This window comes from Artemia franciscana, chromosome 3 (assembly GCF_032884065.1).
Source record: "Artemia franciscana chromosome 3, ASM3288406v1, whole genome shotgun sequence".
Lineage (NCBI taxonomy): Eukaryota > Metazoa > Arthropoda > Branchiopoda > Anostraca > Artemiidae > Artemia > Artemia franciscana.
This window is the reverse complement of record NC_088865.1, coordinates 102,452-121,184: the sequence shown is the minus strand read 5'-3', so window position 1 is coordinate 121,184 and position 18,733 is coordinate 102,452. Positions and strand designations below refer to the sequence as shown.

Below are 18,733 nucleotides of genomic sequence, written 5' to 3'. Positions count from 1 at the left end.
TTTTTACAAAAATGTCGAGTGTTGGAGATATGCAGTGGGCTATTGCGAAAATAGTTAAGCACATGGTAGAGCAGCTCAAAAATAACATTACTGCTAGGATAGATGAAGTCAAAGAGCATGTTAATGACCAAGAACAAAACATGGCTGATAGGTGCACTCTTTCAGTGGTCAAAGAACATGTTTGCATAGCAATGCGGCAGGAAACACCAAAAATGAAACAGACTATTGACTCCCTCCTTGAAGATGAAATCCACAGAATATCCAGACAGGAAAAAGACAGGGATAGGAGGAAATACAACATAGTTGCATTTGATATCCCCTTGCAGTCAGGAATAGACAGCAATAAGGAGTTTGTAATAAAACATCTTATAGAGCAGTAAGTCATTACTGATGTAAGCACAAGCAATTTTAGATGGATTATGCTTACCAATAAGCCCTTAACCACCCAGCAACCCATCAGACAGGTATAAGTCACCAAGAATCCACCCCAAGTCCTCCCCCTCCCATCCTTTTCTCTGTCCAAAACTTAGATGTAAAAAACGTATCTTGCAAAGATCATATGAACTCTGACAAGAAAATCAGTTTAGGGCAGATGCATCTTGGGAGGACCAGGAAAAAAGAAAATCCTTGGCTGCTGAACTCAGGCGCCAGACTGAGCTAGGTGAGCCAAACCTGACAATCAACTGCAGAAAGATTATTACAAAATACTTGATCTGTCCAGGTGGAGGGCATTCCCACCAGGCCATGGTCTATTAGATGCCCTTCTACCGGTCCTGTAAGATGTGTAAATAGTAAAACAGTCAATAGTAAAGAGCTGTTAAGTATTAATAAACTTTCTGAATCATCCTTTTTAAGTCCATCATGACTGGAAGTCCTGTTTTGTCCTTTGGCTCCTTCCAGATACCTATGAATAGCTTCTCTGACTTTTTTTTTTTTTAATATCAAAATCACCTCCCAGAAATATTTTGAAACCATCCCCTCAGCCAAACGTCTTTAAAAATTATCAGTACCAATGCTGACAGTTTTTCAAATAAATGGAGCAAGGCCGCCTCTGTTCTTTTAAAAAAAAACAAGCTCATATACTTGTAATTGTGGAAGTGTGCCCCAAATTTAACAATTCCAAACTTACAGAATCTTGTGTCAGCATCAATGATTGTAAACTTTTTTCAAATTTATTGGACCCTGATTGTAGGAGAGGAGTGGCTATTTTTGTAAGGGACAAGCTACAGGCAGGTGTTATTATTCCCACAAACAATTATAGACCTGGGATTGAAACAGTGTGTTTAACTATAACTATTGACAAGAATATAACATGCTTTGGATCTGCATATCATAGCCCTAGTTCTCCAGGTCAGATTATTAGCAAAAATACCCTTTTGGAAATGGTATCTGATATCTTAAAAATCAAATCTTTTGAGAGAATTATAGTTGGTGATTTCATCCTAACTGAAATTTTATGGATTGATGGATATGGGCCATCAAAAACACAAACTATGGGTTCTCCCTTTGCATCTTGTCTATCAAAACATTATCTATACGAGCCTACAAGAACTTGTAGCAATCAGAATTCATCTCTTCTTGACCTAGTTATTGTTTCTAGTCCTGAGATATTGATAAGCAATGATTACCTGCCCCCCCCCCTTGGAAAAAAACAACCATGTTACAATTCTCTCTATAATTATTATTCACAGTGAATGCAGAATATTGACTTGCCGTGCTTGAAGCTCTGCTTATTAACGTGCATGCCCGTGCTTATAATTATTTGCTTGCTTATATATGTTCTTGTTGTAGGTGCTTGCTTGCTTATATTATTGCTTGCTTATATATGTTCTTGTTGTAGGTGCTTGCTTGGGTTTCCATTAAACCATTAAACTAAACCGAAGATATTGCATGGTGTCAGAAGTAAAACAGTAAACATGGACAGCACACCACATCCGTCCTTGGACTGGTCATCGACGAACCTAAAATCGGCCTGGAAAAGGTTCAGACAACACTGTGAATTAATGTTCTCCAGACCACTGGAAGGCAAATCCCAGGCTGTCCAGTGTTCGTATCTATTGATATGGGTTGGTGATAAAGGAAGAGACATTTTCAGCACATGGACTCTAACAGATGCCGAGACAAACAGGGTTCAAATGTACCTTAATAAATTCGGAGCCCATGTTGAACCCATATCAAACCCCATAGTGACAAGATTTACTTTCCACAAGCGAGACCAAGGTAACGAAAACATTGAACAATATGTGACCAACCTCAAGTTAATTGCTAATGACTGTGACTTTGGTACCAGCAGAGATTACCTGATAAGAGATCGTCTTGTCTTTGGAGTTAAGAGTGACAGGATTAGAGAGAAATTGCTAAGTGAAGGAGGGACATTAACCCTTGCCAGAGCAATAGAGATTTGCCGTGCCATCGAATCAGTACAGGAAACCCAAGCGCAAATGACAGCTGCTAATAAGACTTCAGTGCAAATGATGAAACAAGAGATAGATGCCCTGAAGAAACAGTACAACAACAAGGAATGCTATTTCTGTGGTGCACCTTATACCAAGAATCATAACTGCCCAGCCAGGGGCAAAACATGTTCAAAATGCAACAAACTGAATCACTTCGCCAAAGTATGTAAAAGCAAAAGTGTGAATGAAATAAGCCAACAAGAAGCAGGAACAAGTGCAAGTGAGTTCATGATTGACACTGTCAACAGCATGCTAGTGAAACATGCAGATAGGCCAGATGCTGTAATAAGAATTGTTGACCAGAAACTAGACTTAGTCTTCAAAATAGACACAGGAGCTGAAGCAAATGTTCTTCTGGTCAGCAACTATAATAGCATGGTACCTAAACCTCGCTTGCAACCAACAAAAGACATTCTAACAAGCTACTCCGGAGAAAGATTACAGGTTTTGGGGTTTGTAGAGCTATGCATCTGCTACAAGGAAGGTGAGAAACAGGTTCACCAGTTTCATGTGGTCAACACTGATTGCAAGCCAATCCTTAGCAAAAAGACAAGTCAGAATATGAAATTGATCAAATTCATTCTGAATGTACAGAACGAACCTGCAACCTCAATGAAACCCGAAACGGCCAGAATACTGGAGGAATATGGAGATGTTTTTGAAGGTGTAGGAAAACTCCCGGGGAAGTGTAAAATCCACTTGAAAGAAGGATCTGTACCAACAGTACAACCACCAAAAAGAGTTCCATTCGCCCTACAAGAAAAACTCAAAGAAGAACTTGATCGCCTTGAAGTCATGGGCATCATTGAGAAGACAACTACACCAACTGAATGGGTAAACTCAATTGTAGTCGTCCAAAAACTAAATGGATCTCTTAGGATTTGTTTAGATCCTGTCGACCTAAACAAATGGGTGCAGCGTCCTTACCACCCAATACCATTGTTTGATGATGTAGCAGCAAAATGTTCAGGATCTAATACATTTTTTAAATTGGACGCAAGACAAGGATACTGGTCCATGGAACTAGATGAGGAGTCATCCCTCCTAACCACCTTTAGCACTACATTTGGTAGATATCGCTGGAAGCGATACCCATTTGGAGTCAAATCAGCACAGGACGAGTTCCAACGGAAGATGGAGGAAGTCTTCGAAGGACTCGACATTGGACTCATAATAGATGACATTGCTGGAACAGCAGCAAATACAGAAGATCATGATGCTAAGTTGAGGCTGGTATTACAGCGAGCCAGAGAAAAGGGAGTAAGGTTCAACCGAGATAAATGTATTTTTGATGCTCTAAGCATTCCATACTTCGGGCACTTGCTGACCACTGAAGGGATCAAAGCAGATCCAGAGAAGACAAAGGCAATTGCGAACATGCCAGCACCAGAATCATACGAACAGTTACAGGTGTTCCTAGGCATGTACAATTATTTAGCAAGATACATCCCAAACCTCTCCACTCTAAACCACCCTCTCCGTGAACTGTCTAAATCCAAAACTTACAACTGGACAACCTAGCATGAGAATGCAAGGAAGCAAATCCAAGCCTCAATCTACAAAAACCTCTCATACTTTGACCATAAGAGCAGAAATGTAGAAGTCATAGTGGACGCCTCTCAACATGGGCTAGGGGCCCAACTAGTCGTCGACAACAAAACAGTTGCCTTTGGATCCCGGTCCCTCAGCGGAGCAGAAAAATGGTATTCGCAAATTGAGAAAGACATGCTAGCCATAACATACGCTTGCAAATACTTCCGCCAATACACATACGGTAGAACAACCACTATAACCACCAACCACAAGCCTCTTTAGTCAATACTTAAGAAGCCCATATCCAAGGCTCCACTACGACTTCAAAGAATGATGATAGCAGTTCAGAACTATGACATACAAGTCATATATCGCCCAGGCTCCGAGATTCCGGTTGCAGATGCCCTTTCTAGATTACACTTGCCCAAAACAGATCCAGACACACAGCATGACTCCGAATTTGCAGTACTCAGCTTTCTCAGATCTGTCCCAATTCGCGACAACACAATCCAACAAATCATAGAGCAAACAAGGATTGACCAAAACCTACAAGTGCTGGTCAAGACCATCACTGAGGGATGGCCCGATCATCGCCATGAATGCAACACTGCAATACTCAAGTTTTGGAATCACAGAGATGAACTAACATACATCGATGGCGTGATTCTGAAGGGCGACAGAATCATAATCCCAGAAACACTGCAGAATGACATTTTAAACCAACTACATGCTTCCCATCTAGGAATGGTCAAAACCAAAGAACGAGCCAGGATGGTAGTGTTCTGGCCAAACATTACAAAAGATATTGAGAACATGATTGGCAGCTGCAGTACTTGTTGTACTATGGCACAAAACCAAGTCAAAGAGAGTATGATGACATCTCAAATCCCCACACATCCATATGAACATGTTGGAACGGATATTTTCGAATTCATGGGAGTTCAGTATTTAGTCACTGCTGACTATTACAGCAGGTTCATAGAAGTCGATAAGCTAACAACTAGCACATCACAGCAAGTGATCACCAAACTGAAAGCCCACTTCACCAGACACGGAATCCCGAAAACACTGACGTCAGACAACGGGACTCAGTTTTCGTCGAAGGAATTCAGAGATTTTATTGACAAATGGAGCATTGACCACAAAACGTCAAGCCCAAACTATCCACAGTCAAATGGATTTAGCGAAAAACGGTACAGACGGCAAAAAGGATCATGTCCAAAGCCGTAGAACACCAGTCCGATCCGTACTTAGCCATGCTGGAGTACCGTAACACACCAGTCGATGGGCTAGCCTCACCAGCACAGTTGCTGATGAGCTGACAACTCAGATCCGTTTTACCCGTTCTTCCCAGACACTTAAATTCCAAGGTCATCCCACCCTCATCTTTCCAACAAGCCAGAGAAAGACAACAGAAACTACAAACGGAGTCGTATAATAGACACTCAAGGGACCTAAAACCACTGCTCAAGGATCAGACTGTGTGGGTGAAGCTCAACCACAATGCTAGGTGGCAGAAAGCACTGATACTGGAAAAATACGAATATGCGCCATGATCCTACATTCTTCAAACAGAGAATGGAAAGGTCTACAGACAGAACAGGCGACAGATCAGAGAGGGAAACCAAAGTATGTCCACCAAGCCGCAGTTTGAAGCAACATCCCCGGAACCCAGCATACCTGGAGATCAATCCCACATATCTCCTCAAGCCCAAATAGGAATTGTACATCCACATAGCATCCCGTCAAGTCCCACAAATTTCCCAACGCCACCTCGTGCTATAACTACACCCGCCGAAAGATTTGCTACACCACTAGCAGATACTGCCACTGCAGAGTCTCCTTCACGATCCCCTTCACACCTAACCCAACGACCAAGACAGCTGCTACGCAGCACCACGCGTTCTGGGCGAATTACGAAGCCACCCACCAGGCTCAACCTTTGATGTTATCAACAAAAGAAGGAGGATGCAGAATATTGACTTGCCGTGCTTGAAGCTCTGCTTATTAACGTCCATGCCCGTGCTTATAATTATTTGCTTGCTTATATATGTTCTTGTTGTAGGTGCTTGCTTGCTTATATTATTGCTTGCTTATATATGTTCTTGTTGTAGGTGCTTGCTTGGGTTTCCATTAACCATTAAACTAAACCAAAGATATTACAGTGAACAAACTACTTATAAGCATTGCTCATTTATTGATTATAAAGCTGTATGTAGAGATTTAGCATGTATTAACTGGACCTTTAGTTTTTAATCTTGAGACATCTTGATAAATCTTCAAAACTTTATTACTTAGAGCTGAATTGAGATATACTAGCATCAGATGGATTATACTGTAGTGCCCCCTTCCCCCAATGTAGTGGTGGACATGTGGTTGGGTCCACTTACTCTTGTTTGGGATGAAAGTTATTTTTTTGTAATTGATTTTGAATTGTTTAGTTTTTATTAAGTTTTTAATTATTAAGACTGTTTCTTTTTGCAAACAAGCTTGAAATAAGGTTTTAGTTACTTTGTAAAGTCTGCCACACAAGTATTTACTGCCAAAAAGTATACAATTAAATTTAGGTTTATCAAGGGTTTTGTGTCTGTTTTACCACAAAAACCAACTGAGAGGCAAAAATCTTCATTTTGTAATACCAAGGAGGGAAATTTAAAATCCTATCTTCTTTAGGCTGTCGAAATGATATTTCAGGATTATGCTGTCACAACAGGGCTGAAAAGCAAAATATTTAATTATGTTTACTGTCAAAAATTAGTTTTCGAGTCTTGCTATAGCACTGAGGCAAAGAATATCAATACTTTTTTTGGCTGTTTATTTTGGTTTTTTGGGTTTGCTTTTTTTGTGAAGCAGGGTGGTTTTCACAACATTGATGTTTTTTAAGGGATTTGTATAATAGGAAGTAAATGAAGGAAAAGTACAAAAATTATTAAAATTTAAATTTTGGATTTTGGTAAGCAAATGGTGGCCACTTTACTGCCTATTTTCATCTAATGAAAGCTCTACATAGTATGACAAATCACCCATGTTCATCCTAAAACATTAAAATAAAGCTCATACTCTTTAAACTTTAATAAAGGTTTATGTAAGTATATACTTAAAACTAAGTATATGAGGCAAAATACTCCTTCAAAGGTTGCAGCAATCATTTAAGAGGAATAGATTGTCGAAAAAATGTTTATAATAAAAGGCAAATAATTATGTGTTTATTCATTTTTTTTTTATCTAGCTGCTATAGATTGGTCTTTGAATTCTCAGTCTGGATCAGTGGAATGGCATTGATTCTTCTCAAACATTAAAAAAAAAAAAAGATAAAAAGGGGAAATTCACAAAACTTGGGTTAACCACAGACACATAATACAACTGCAATATTACCTCAGAATTTCTCATCTTCTCAATGCCAACCAGTCACAAAATATATTTATGTTTTGTAAAGGAATTGAATATGTTTGTCCATAAAATTGTCTAAACTGCTATATATACCACTGAGGATTTTTATACTTGTTTTGGCACATGCCATTCAACCACATTTCCATGATTAGTTGTTTATGAATCAAAATTTTTAGAGGACAATTCTCTTACTTAATGCTAAATCTGAGTCAAATTTCAAATTTGTATTTTTGTGCTCAACAGACACATCAAGATTTAAGTGTTTGAATTGAAAATCTGAAAATATCAAGATTAAAAAAAAAAAACAATAATAATTAGAAATCTTAACAGCTTGAAACCCAGAGAATTTAAATCACCAATCTATACCTATCAAATACAAAGATAGTAAACACATAATTATTTGTATTTCAACTCATATACTTAGTTTGAAGCACATACCTACATGTATCTTTAATAGAGTTCTTATTTTTTTGATGAATTTGGTCTTTTTTGAATATTTTAGGATGAATAGAAGAGGAAATACTAACAAAGAGCTCTAAACTGACAGGACTAGACTGACAGTACTGGCCATTATAAATGTTCACCAAAATATTGAGGTAGACATCAACCATTTAATAAATAGATATGATGGGAGTAGAACAGTAACAGAGACTTTTTCTTATGAAATTGTTAATTCAGTAATTTAAGCAAAATATATAGAACTTTAAAAAGCAGAAAGATGCACTTCATTGTTATGAAAAGTAAAATTTTAATAAATTTAATAAAATTTATAACTAATAAATTTTCGAGATTTTGTCAAAGTTGACACCATTTATTAAACACTATTTTTAAAAAGAAACATGGATTAGTTGATGTTTTATTGCCTATACTTAAAACCCTCATTTGAAATGTCTCCTATACATTTCTATTTCTTTGTTCTGTTTTTTTTTTTTTACCCTCTAAAAGAACTAGTATCTAATGTCTAATATATTTTTTACAAATATACAAATTGTATCTTTATCCTCATTTTCCACTCTTTATCACTATCATTGTTACTAAGTATCATTGTTACTTGTTACTTTTTACCCTCTAAAAGAACTAGTATCTAATGTCTAATATATTTTTTACAAATATACAAATTGTATCTTTATCCTCATTTTCCACTCTTTATCATCACTATCATTGTTACTAAGCAATGCCATAAAGTTAGGTGACATGGTAAATGGTCACCTAACTTTGACCTATACAAATTGTCAACAAGAGTGAATGACCATAAAAGATGCTACAATACCAATTAGATTTTTTTTTTTATAATAAAAAGCTCAAGTCACTTATTTTGCAGAAAATATTGAATGTCATATATTTTTTTTATAGAAGGTGAACAGCTTATTATTTTTTTTATGGCAGGATGGTTTTTATAACTTACTATTTTTGTATCAATATTTCTATACCATTTTAATTTCAGCAGAACTTAAACCCTCACCAGATTTTAGATCAAATTTATGACTATTTCTGCTAGCTACCTACAACACAGAATTGTTGACGTTCTCTTTTAATTGTGAATATTTTTTTTGTTCACAAGTTTACAGAAACAGCCTATTATGTGCCCCCTCCCTAAGGAAAATCCTGGATCTGCTCCTGTTATACATAACAGTAAAAATTAAAATCAAATTATGAAAATAAACTGGCTCAACAAATCAAGGTAAATCCCTAACTCTTTTGGAGGCATGCATCAACTAAGCAAGAGCTCATATGGCACCTGTGACAAGGTTGGAACCTAAAACTAGACTTGGTGGCAGAGTTATCTATTTTGCTGTTCTTTACTTAATGGCAATTATTATAAAGATAAACCTGCAAATACAAGTGTTCCTGTCATCTCTTCTTGTTTGCTATTGTAACATTAGTCCCATTCAGTTTCATCCTGTAATATCTCTCCACTGTGTTTTCCAAGATTTCTGGTTTCCCTCTTCAACACATTGGAAATATATAATTTAGACATTGGTATATAATTGCACAATAGACAGGGAGAGGAGGGGGGAGAAGTATAGCAAAATTGCAGGCAAAATGAATTAACTACAATTACTGTGTATATTATGATGTAAGAATTGTGTTCTTAATATATTTCCTGGTATAAGCCTATATTAGGGGCTATTAAGAAGGAAATTTGTTGAAAAAAACAAGGTTGCCTAAATGTTTAGTTTCATTGCAAGCTGTCAAAACTGGAATTTATGCTGCAAAGCAGCATAGTTTCTATACTATAGTACTTAGAAATTCTAATTCTAGGAACACATGCATTTCTGGTTGACCCTTCTCCTCCATGGGGCAAACCAAAAATGCATAAAGTGGGCTTGCTTACAGGTAACATTACCTTTAAGGCAAAGCATATTGGTCTGTGAGCCCTGCAGGCAGAGGGGAAGGCCTGCATTCTATATTTCTTTAATAAACCTTGTTTGAGGTTCTATTTCAATTTTATCACTCTTTGTTGAATATAGCCGATATAGAATACAGACCTTGCCCTGCTGCCTAGAGGGCTCATGGACTAATAAGCTTTGCTCTATAGGTAATGTCAGCTGTTAACAAGCCCACTTTTTGTGTTTTTAGTCTCATTGGACAGGTATTTTAGAAAGCTACAAAATGGATGTGCTTCTCTAATAATGAAAAAGAAACAATAGGCAATCATCAGAATCTTGTTATATGCACTTTAAACAGCTTTTGACAAAACTAAACATTTACCAATAACAATTCTTAGGATAGCCTACTACATGATAGCCTAGATGCAGAGTAGGCCTAACTGTAGTTAACATATTTTAACTGTAGCTCCACCATACTTACCCCCTAATTTATAAACATGTAGCCATGTTTCTTTTTTAACAGCCCCACTTCTAGGCTTATAGCACAACTTTAAGCATACAATTGGCAAATTAAAAATACCCCTTTTTATTTTAGTAAGTCCCTTTCTGTAGAGACACTAATCTGCAAACCTGACTTTATAAGTAATAGTAATAAGCCCATAAAATTTTTTTTTAATAAATACTTTTGGAATAGCGTGCACTTACCTTTTAACGTCAAATTTCATCTCTCTGCTTGAAAACTTAGAAAAATTTAAATTCTCTGCTGAAAATGCACTGTTGCCGGTAAATAAGAAATACCGAAATATATTGGTCATTAAATAAAGAAACTAGTATTTTCAAATAAAAATGAAACGTGGAGGGCAGTTGCTCTCTGATCCCTTTTGATTCTTGAAAGTGAACTAGAACTTTCAATTTTCAATCAAATGAGTATAAAATAAATTTATATGAGCATCCTTCTTATAAGAACCAAATATACACAGGGCATAACTTAAAACACTGCCCCGAGGCCCTTGGGGGTTTTGTCAACCCTAAAGTTCTTATTATCTAATGTCTGAACTATTTTCAACAAAATGGCTACCTCAAAGTTTTTATCATATGTATTTGGAGAAGAAGGGCTTGGGAAGGCTAGCTGAATTCTTATATCTTTTGACTTCAAAGTCAACTAGAAACTTTTGAGTTCCAATTAAATAAGCCCTCTCTGAAGTTTATACGAGTATCCCTTATATAAGAACCACCTATGCCCCCCGGCATAACTTACAACGTTTATTCCAAGCCCTGGGGGTGCTTTGTCCTCCCGGGAGTTTTATTGTCTGATGTTTGAACTATTTTTTAACAAAATGCTTATCTCAAAATTTTTATCGGATGAGTTTTGGGGAAAATGCTATAGGGGGATTAAATATCTTCTGATCTCTTTTGACTTAAAAAGTAAACTAGAACTTTTAATTTCTAATGAAAAGAGTCTTCTCTGAAGTTTATACGAGCATCCTTTCTAAAAGAAATATATATGCCCCCAGGGCACCTGACCATGGGCCCTGTGGGTTTTGTCGACCCCAGAGTTTTTTTTATATGATATTTTAACGAAATGGCTATCTCAACATTTTTATTGGATGTATTTGAAGAAAAAGGTGTGGGAAGGGCTAGTTTCCGTCTGATCACTTCTGATTCTTAAAAAGGACACTATAACTTCCGATTCCAAATAGAATAAGGCCCCTCTCAAATTTATACGACGACCCCTTCCGTATAAAGAACCTCGGAAGAAAAAAATAAATAATAAAACATTGGAGTCGTATGGCCTTTACTATATACAATGCTATAATGTTGGCTCTGAATATTTAGGGACAGAAATGGCTGATGGATTAGTGGCAGAATTAATTCGACATTTCTAAATAATATAATATTGCTACCGGTGGTGTTGCTCTTCATTCCATAAGTGACTAACTTGAAGTGAATTTATGGTAAATGCTTCAACAGCTCATACATAAAGGTGTTTCAAATACATTGCAACCTCAGATTCAAAGTCACAAAGGTAATGAAAAACACATAAGTCATGTAACTGTGGTCAGATTCCTTTTGTATTATACTGTCCTAAAGTAAGAAGTATTTTGCAAGTTTTTCCGATATATCATCAGTGGTATTAGCGCTTTCGCTTTTAGGTTGGTACTTTCAAGTTCGGACATTTTTATTGGCTGCTAAAGCACTTCCTTCTGAATGTGCTATGCACTTACCATGAGACATGATACTTTCTCGAATAAATTTCTGTTTTGCTTTCCTAAATAATAGGTCAAGGGTGTTCATGTAATCATTATACATCTTATTACTTAGATCAGGGTCTATTTCTCTATTTCTTTACCCAAAAAATCTGTATTTTTTCTCAATTTGTTTAATTTTGAGGTCTTGGAGGAAAGTCATCGATAATTATAATTTTCAAAGCTTGTTTCAGAGTGACTCCATTATAGGCACAGGAAAACAAAATCATTTATGTAAGGTATACTTAACAATTACCTCATTACGTTTTATACTGAGAGTAAGAAACTAATGCTTCACTTCCCTATTTTAAAGAAAATAACAATGCTTTGCTTGCACTTTGTTTGGTTATGAACTTTACTTATTAAAAATATCCTTTCTGCATTTGGATTATCAAGTGTGCCTCGATTGGTTAGAATTATCATTTATTTTCTTAGTTCTCTTAATCTCTTCTCAAGTAATAATCTATTCTTCTTATTATATAAGAGATGAATTTTTTGTTAAACGCTTTATACATATAATATTAGGATTCAAAGGGCTAATGAGAGCATGGCTTGTAGCAGAAACATGTAGCAAAATAACTTGTAGTAGAGAACATTATATCTAGAAAAAGAGCTTATTAGTGTGTTTGCTTTGTGAAATAAAGCACTAATATCTAAAAAGGCTAAATCCGCAGTGATGTAGATTTTTATTCAATTCACAAGAATAATGCCAAATTTCAAGTTTTGGTTGCTTGAATATAGGTTTTTTCGGACATCCATTTGGTAGTTAACAATTTTTGTTAGTATGACAAAAATAGAATTATTGGCTGACAAAAATTGTTTAGTAACAATTTGTGGAACCAAAAAATTGGGCAGGAAATTTAAAAGCCAAAAGTTTAGAAGTAAAGCAGTCAATTCAGTCATATGGAGGTGCAATTGGTTTGACATCAGGTTGGTAATACCAAACCCAGATATCAAACTCGGCTGTAGCAACGCACTGCACGGCCGACACAGAGACCATAGTAGTCAAGAAGCGTCGTTGATCCAATACTACAAAAATTTTGAGATAGACATTTTATTAAGAATACTTGAAAGATCCGATAAAAATGCCTTTGGGGATAACACCGGCTCCTTAGTCCTGCTGTACACTATGCAGTTAATTATTGTTCACACACAATATTTGTATCGAGAAAATACACTAGATTTGTTTCAGGAGAAATTTTCAGCAGGGATGATTTTCCACGTGAGAACTTGATGAGGAACATTCTGCAGAAAATACTCCCGTAAGCTCGTAGCATAAGTATAACAAATAGTATAACGTATAAGTGTAACGTAGCAATAGTAACAAGTAGTTACAGTCGCAGTCATAAGCTGTCAAAACCAAAGGTAGTCGCACTCACAAGTATTCAAAGGCATAAGTAATCAAAGTCATTTCCAGCTCAAGTATTATGTTTCTTTGTATTAGTAACAAAAAAAATTTGTTACCTAACAATTCAGTTTCTACTAACGGCGGAAAAAAACCTTAAAAGTTTTTGTCTGAACGGCGAAAAACCCTTTGACCCTGCCCATGTCAGTTCGGCAGATTTGTGCAAGCCTATTTAAATCAACGAAATATGCTTAAAATTTGAGAAATAGGATAAGGCTAATTGCTGTCTTAACTTGAGGACAGATTGTTATTGCGTCCTAAAAAATATCAGAGAAAAGTTTGTTGAGTGAAGTTTACAATAAAGTATGGCATCTACATCAAAGGTAAGTTAACAAATCTTTTGTTAAATTTGTTAAGTGTTTATTTAATCTTTTGGCTGAAAGATAAACTGGTAGGGCTTTAGTTGAAGGGCTTCATGCTACTTATAAAGCTGCAGGGTAAACTTAGAGCTGTTTAGATTTCTGATCTAGGAAATAGCTGAACATACCACTCAATACCTATTTATGCTTAAACAGTTTACTCATAATTTCAACATAAGCCCTTTTTGGACGCTCAAAGATAATACCCTTTTCTCTTATTTTAGATAATGCTTATGTACCTCTGTTGGCATCATGATAAGAGTCTAGCCAAGCTGCTCTTTACTAGGCTATCTTAGAAAATGGGTAGGAAAATGGAGCCTTCAGGCATGGATCTACAGACTAACATAGGCTATTTCCCAGGACTGACATTTGTTGACCTTCAAATGTCTATATGTTCAAAAGTTAAACCTTGGAAAATAGGTCTTCTGTGTAAACAAAGTACACAATAAGTGTTTCAGCTTTACAGCTTTGCTTAATCCTAATTTATGATGTCTCAAAGATCTACAAATAAACTTGCTAAAATTAGAAAAAAAGACCTGACTGTTGAAATCCTAATCACACAACAGGAATTAGATTTTAAAAGTAAATCAAGAGAAAAAGAAACTGAAAATTAAGGTTTAATGTATTTTTGTCCAAATTGTAATAGGTATAAACTTGTCAAGTAGGCAAATTTTTAAGACATAGAAATCACAAGAGGGTTTGAATATTAGCTTGGCAACACCTCCCAAGGGTGTATTTTTGGCCCTGGATTTATTACTTAAAGTTTCATTGTCATAACCTAACCACTTTCAAAATTACTGAAAAGTAGCTTGTCTAGAATCTTAAGAAATGTATTAACTGGAGTTATTGGTCAATGTTGATTTTACCTGAACAATTGTTTTGGGTCATGAAACAATTGTTAATAGATACATTTTGACTTTTTGAACATCTTTTCTCTCTTGCAAATCTACTGCAAACTCACCATTATGAAGTTATTATATATTTGCACATTAGGGGGAAGGGGGTACAGCATAGCATATATTAAATATAGCAATGGTTAGTTTACATATTTAATATATGCTATGCTTTATCCCCACCCCCCTAATGTGCAAATATATGGCCCAAATTTGTTTTGAAACTATTACGGATTCACAGTTTCAAATATCTGATCAATGAGAACAGAAATGATTGCAATTCTATATGTATAAATACAAGAATATTTGGACTGGAATAACTCGATAATGGTGAGTTTTTAGGTAGTTTTGCAAGAGAGAAAAGATGTTCCAAAAGTCAAAATGCATCTATTACCAATAGTTTTATGACCCCAAACAATTGTTCAGGTAATATCAACATTGACCAAATTATTATGCATACAATGAAGTAAGAATTGTTGTTTCTAACCTTTTATATAGGCTTATTGTTAAATTTGTAAGTAAAGTAAATATTATATTGAGAGATACCACTCAAAAAGCTTTTGAGTGGTATGTTCATGTTATTCCTTGGTTGGTAGGCAGGCCTAATTTAAACTGATCCAAATTTACCGGTAGCAGATTTGGGTGAACCAAACTTTTCAGAAATGAATCTAGGATATAAAATACACCCAATGAAGGTGAGTAAATTTATAGTTTACAGCATTAATTTAATTGATTATTTAGCAGGAGGAAAGCCAATACATTTCTGGATGCCTTTTATTATGTTCTTTCATATTTCAATTATTGCATTGAGGGGAAATTCTGTTGTGAGTCTTTAAAGGGTTGAAAACATCCCATTGTACCCAAAAGTGTGAAAGCATGTTTCAAAAACAAAATTGGTTAGTGAGAAAAAATTGCCTGTTGTAGCTGATTCAGCATAATTTTTATTGTCCTTAGTGTTTGTAGTAAAATGCTATTTCAAAAACTAATTTACAGGAACTTTTAAAAAGAACTAGAAACCCCTCAAATTGATGTCAATTATGCTATAACATCATTTTGATGGGTTTCTAGTTCTTAAAAGCTCCTATGTTTTTTTTTTACATTACATTTTACTATTGAAAGTGAGGAAACTAATAATTACCATTCTTGAATCAGCTTCAAATGGCAATTTTTCTAAAAACATGTTTTTAAACTTCTGGCTACTATGGAGGGTTTTACCTTTTGGGGCCCCATTAAGGGCTTAAAACAAATTCCCCCCAGAAACAATTATTGAACTATGAAAATGCGTAAATAAGATAATATTTAATTGCAAAAGACTATCACAATCTCTAAAGAGCCGAATTTGCTTTATATGTCACTAAAAGCTAAGAAAAAAAAAAAAATCAAAATAGTACATTAAGTCAAACACATAAAATTAAAAGGAATTAAAAAAGCAAAATCATCAAAGATAAAGGGCAAATCAGTAAACTTAACAATTAAATTACAAAAACATTGCAGTAAATAAAAAAAAACAATAAAAATGGCAATAGAGGAAAAGGGGAATTTGGCAATTACATAATCACAAATTATTATTAAGGTGTTCCAGAATAAAGGGTATAAAACTTTTGCGAAACATTTCTGTAACAGCATGGATTTGAGAGTAAGTTGGGATTGCTAAGGAGGCTGACATGGGGAGTTGGAGTCTAATGGGATTGTGAAAATCAGGGAGTAAGTCCTCAGTACAGGGATTGGAAATGACTGATTTAGCGAAAAGCAGGCAAATTTTTTCCCTCCTTTCTTTTAAGGTGGTAATGCGTGTAGCTTTAAGGAGGAAGGAGTATGGAATTTTGCCTTCTTTGTAAATGATCCTGAGCGAATGCTTTTAGACTGACTCGATTTTGTCACTAAGTTCACTTGAAAGTTGCAAATGCCAGACCAGACATGTATATTCCAATAACAGCCTGATAAAGGATAAGTAAACACGGAGGGAATGTATCTTAGGACAATTAAATTTGTTTAGTAGCTTAAAAATGGATATTGAAACATTTGCTTGTTTAACAATGTTGGATACAAGTGTTTCCCACTTAAGATCTTTAGAAATTGTGACACCAAGAAGCTTAACATGTTTTACTAGCATTTCGCTTGGGATCGGATCGCAAAAAGCAGGAGTAGATTTCAAGAAGTTGATTGTCATTATCTGTGATTTAGTGGGATTTACTGTCATATTTAGATTCTTGGATTCATCCAAACAATGGGTTAGGATTTCAATGGGGTCACTTTTAATATTCCTATGACATACTTCAAGGATCGACAAGTCATCAACATGTTTCCATCTTTGGGGGAATTCCTTGCCAATTTCGTTAATCATGACAAGAAATAATAGTGGTCCCAATAAGGTTCCTTGAGGTATTCCACAGTACCTAGGGAAGGGGTTAGAGAAGGTATTTTTGTATTTTACAACTTGTGATCTGTCTGAAAGGAACAATATAACAATATTTACTAGAGTGGGTCAGTTTCAAAGTTATCATGTAGTAAACGAATTAGGATAGTGTGGTCAACTAAGTCAAACGCTTTTGGAAATTGACTAAAATGTACATCCTCAGTGATGTACTGAGATAAGATAAGATATCGATTTTAAAAATGTCTATCACAAGCCTTGAAGGACCAATTTTGCATTTTGGAGTTGTAAAGCCAAAAAATCATAAAAAACTACAACAAGTAAAAAACTGGCAAAACAATGCCAAAAACAACAGTATCAGAACAACAGAACCATTCATTAGTCAAAAATATTAAGCAGCAATATATTAGAAAGTTGAGAAGGTAAAAACTAAAAAAGAATAGAATAAAATTGGCATTAAAAAGGTTTAAAAGAGAACATATAAAAAGGGGTAGGGAACAAAAGAAGCAAATGAACATAAAACCCACATATCACCAGTGCCAAAGAACTCTTTTAAACCTTTTTAATGCCAATTTTATTTTATTCTTTTTTCTTTTTCTCTTTTTAACTTTCTGACATTTTGCTGCTTATACCTCCCAGTTGGTTCAACATGTACTATGTCCTATAACAGCTGGTTCAATAGGTTTGTAATTCTCTGGCTAAAGAAGTGGCTTCTTTCTCTATTGGGACAATCTTGGTTTGGAAGTTTCTTCAAATATCCTCTAGCCATGTGATGCAAGGGGTGGGCAAATATATCAGGAAGGATGTTTTTGGATGTAATTCTGCAGACTAGAGCTAGACACCCTTGTTTGTTTATTTGTAAGTATGGGGAGTTCCAAATAGTGCAGATGTCAAACAGTTTTTGGTAACAAACTGTAAATAAGAAGTAACATGGCTTAAAAGTAACCAAAACTTTAAAAACAGAATTTTCATATCAAAAGAACTGGCTTCTTATGCTAATTCCAAATACATAAGTTTCATTAGGTTAGTTTTACCCATCCAAAGCTATAAGTCTGCAAAAATTTGCCTGATTTTTAAAAAGGGAGGACACACCCCTAAAAGTAAAAAAATCTTGATGAAAATCACACCATCAGATTCAACTTATATGAGAATCCTGTTCTGAGAAGATATTAAAAGTTTTAGTGCCCTTTTGAAGTGAGCAAAAGATTGGAGGGCAACTAGCCCCCATCTGAAACCCCTTTTACCTCAAATTTCTCCAATCAAAAATTTGAGATAACTATTTTGTTCAGCATAGTCAAAAAGTTCCTAAACTGGAAATTTCTGGGATGAAATTTCCAGGGGAAACATTACGTTAGGGTATTTGGCAGAATTCCTATATGACATTTTTTTCCTTATTTACCTTATTTTCTCTTTGCCCACTCAATTTTGCATGTGGAAATGTTCTGGGAGAATTGTCCTTGGGAAATTTTCAGCATGTTTGGAGACAAGCTTGCTACTTGTTGCTGTGAAAAACACCCAGCAACTGAAATGTCAATTTGACACCCTATGTGCCAGCAATGGCTCTGGAGGTTCTTTGTCCTTTTTTTTTATCCTTGGAGATCTGGGAATTATTGAGGGGGGAATTTCAGCTAGGATGAAATTATCTGGAAGGAATTTTACAGGGGAAGTTTATTTGACATGGGAGGAACTTTCCACAGAAGAGTTTTTCAAGAGGGGAGGGAATTTGTCATGGATGTTGAACTAGATT

At 35.5% G+C, this 18,733-nt stretch overlaps 1 protein-coding gene across 1 annotated transcript in view; it reads right to left on the bottom strand.

Moving 5' to 3' along the window:
* The window catches only part of LOC136024714 (endoplasmic reticulum-Golgi intermediate compartment protein 1-like), a 56,873-nt gene extending 46,395 nt beyond the window's left edge, over positions 1–10,478 (bottom strand). Inside the window, exon 1 of the mRNA XM_065700130.1 lies at positions 10,415–10,478. Coding sequence (XP_065556202.1) covers positions 10,415–10,434 — 20 coding nt within the window. The 5' untranslated portion in view covers positions 10,435–10,478. The remainder of the gene's footprint in view (positions 1–10,414) is intronic.
* Positions 10,479–18,733: the final 8,255 nt, after the last annotated feature.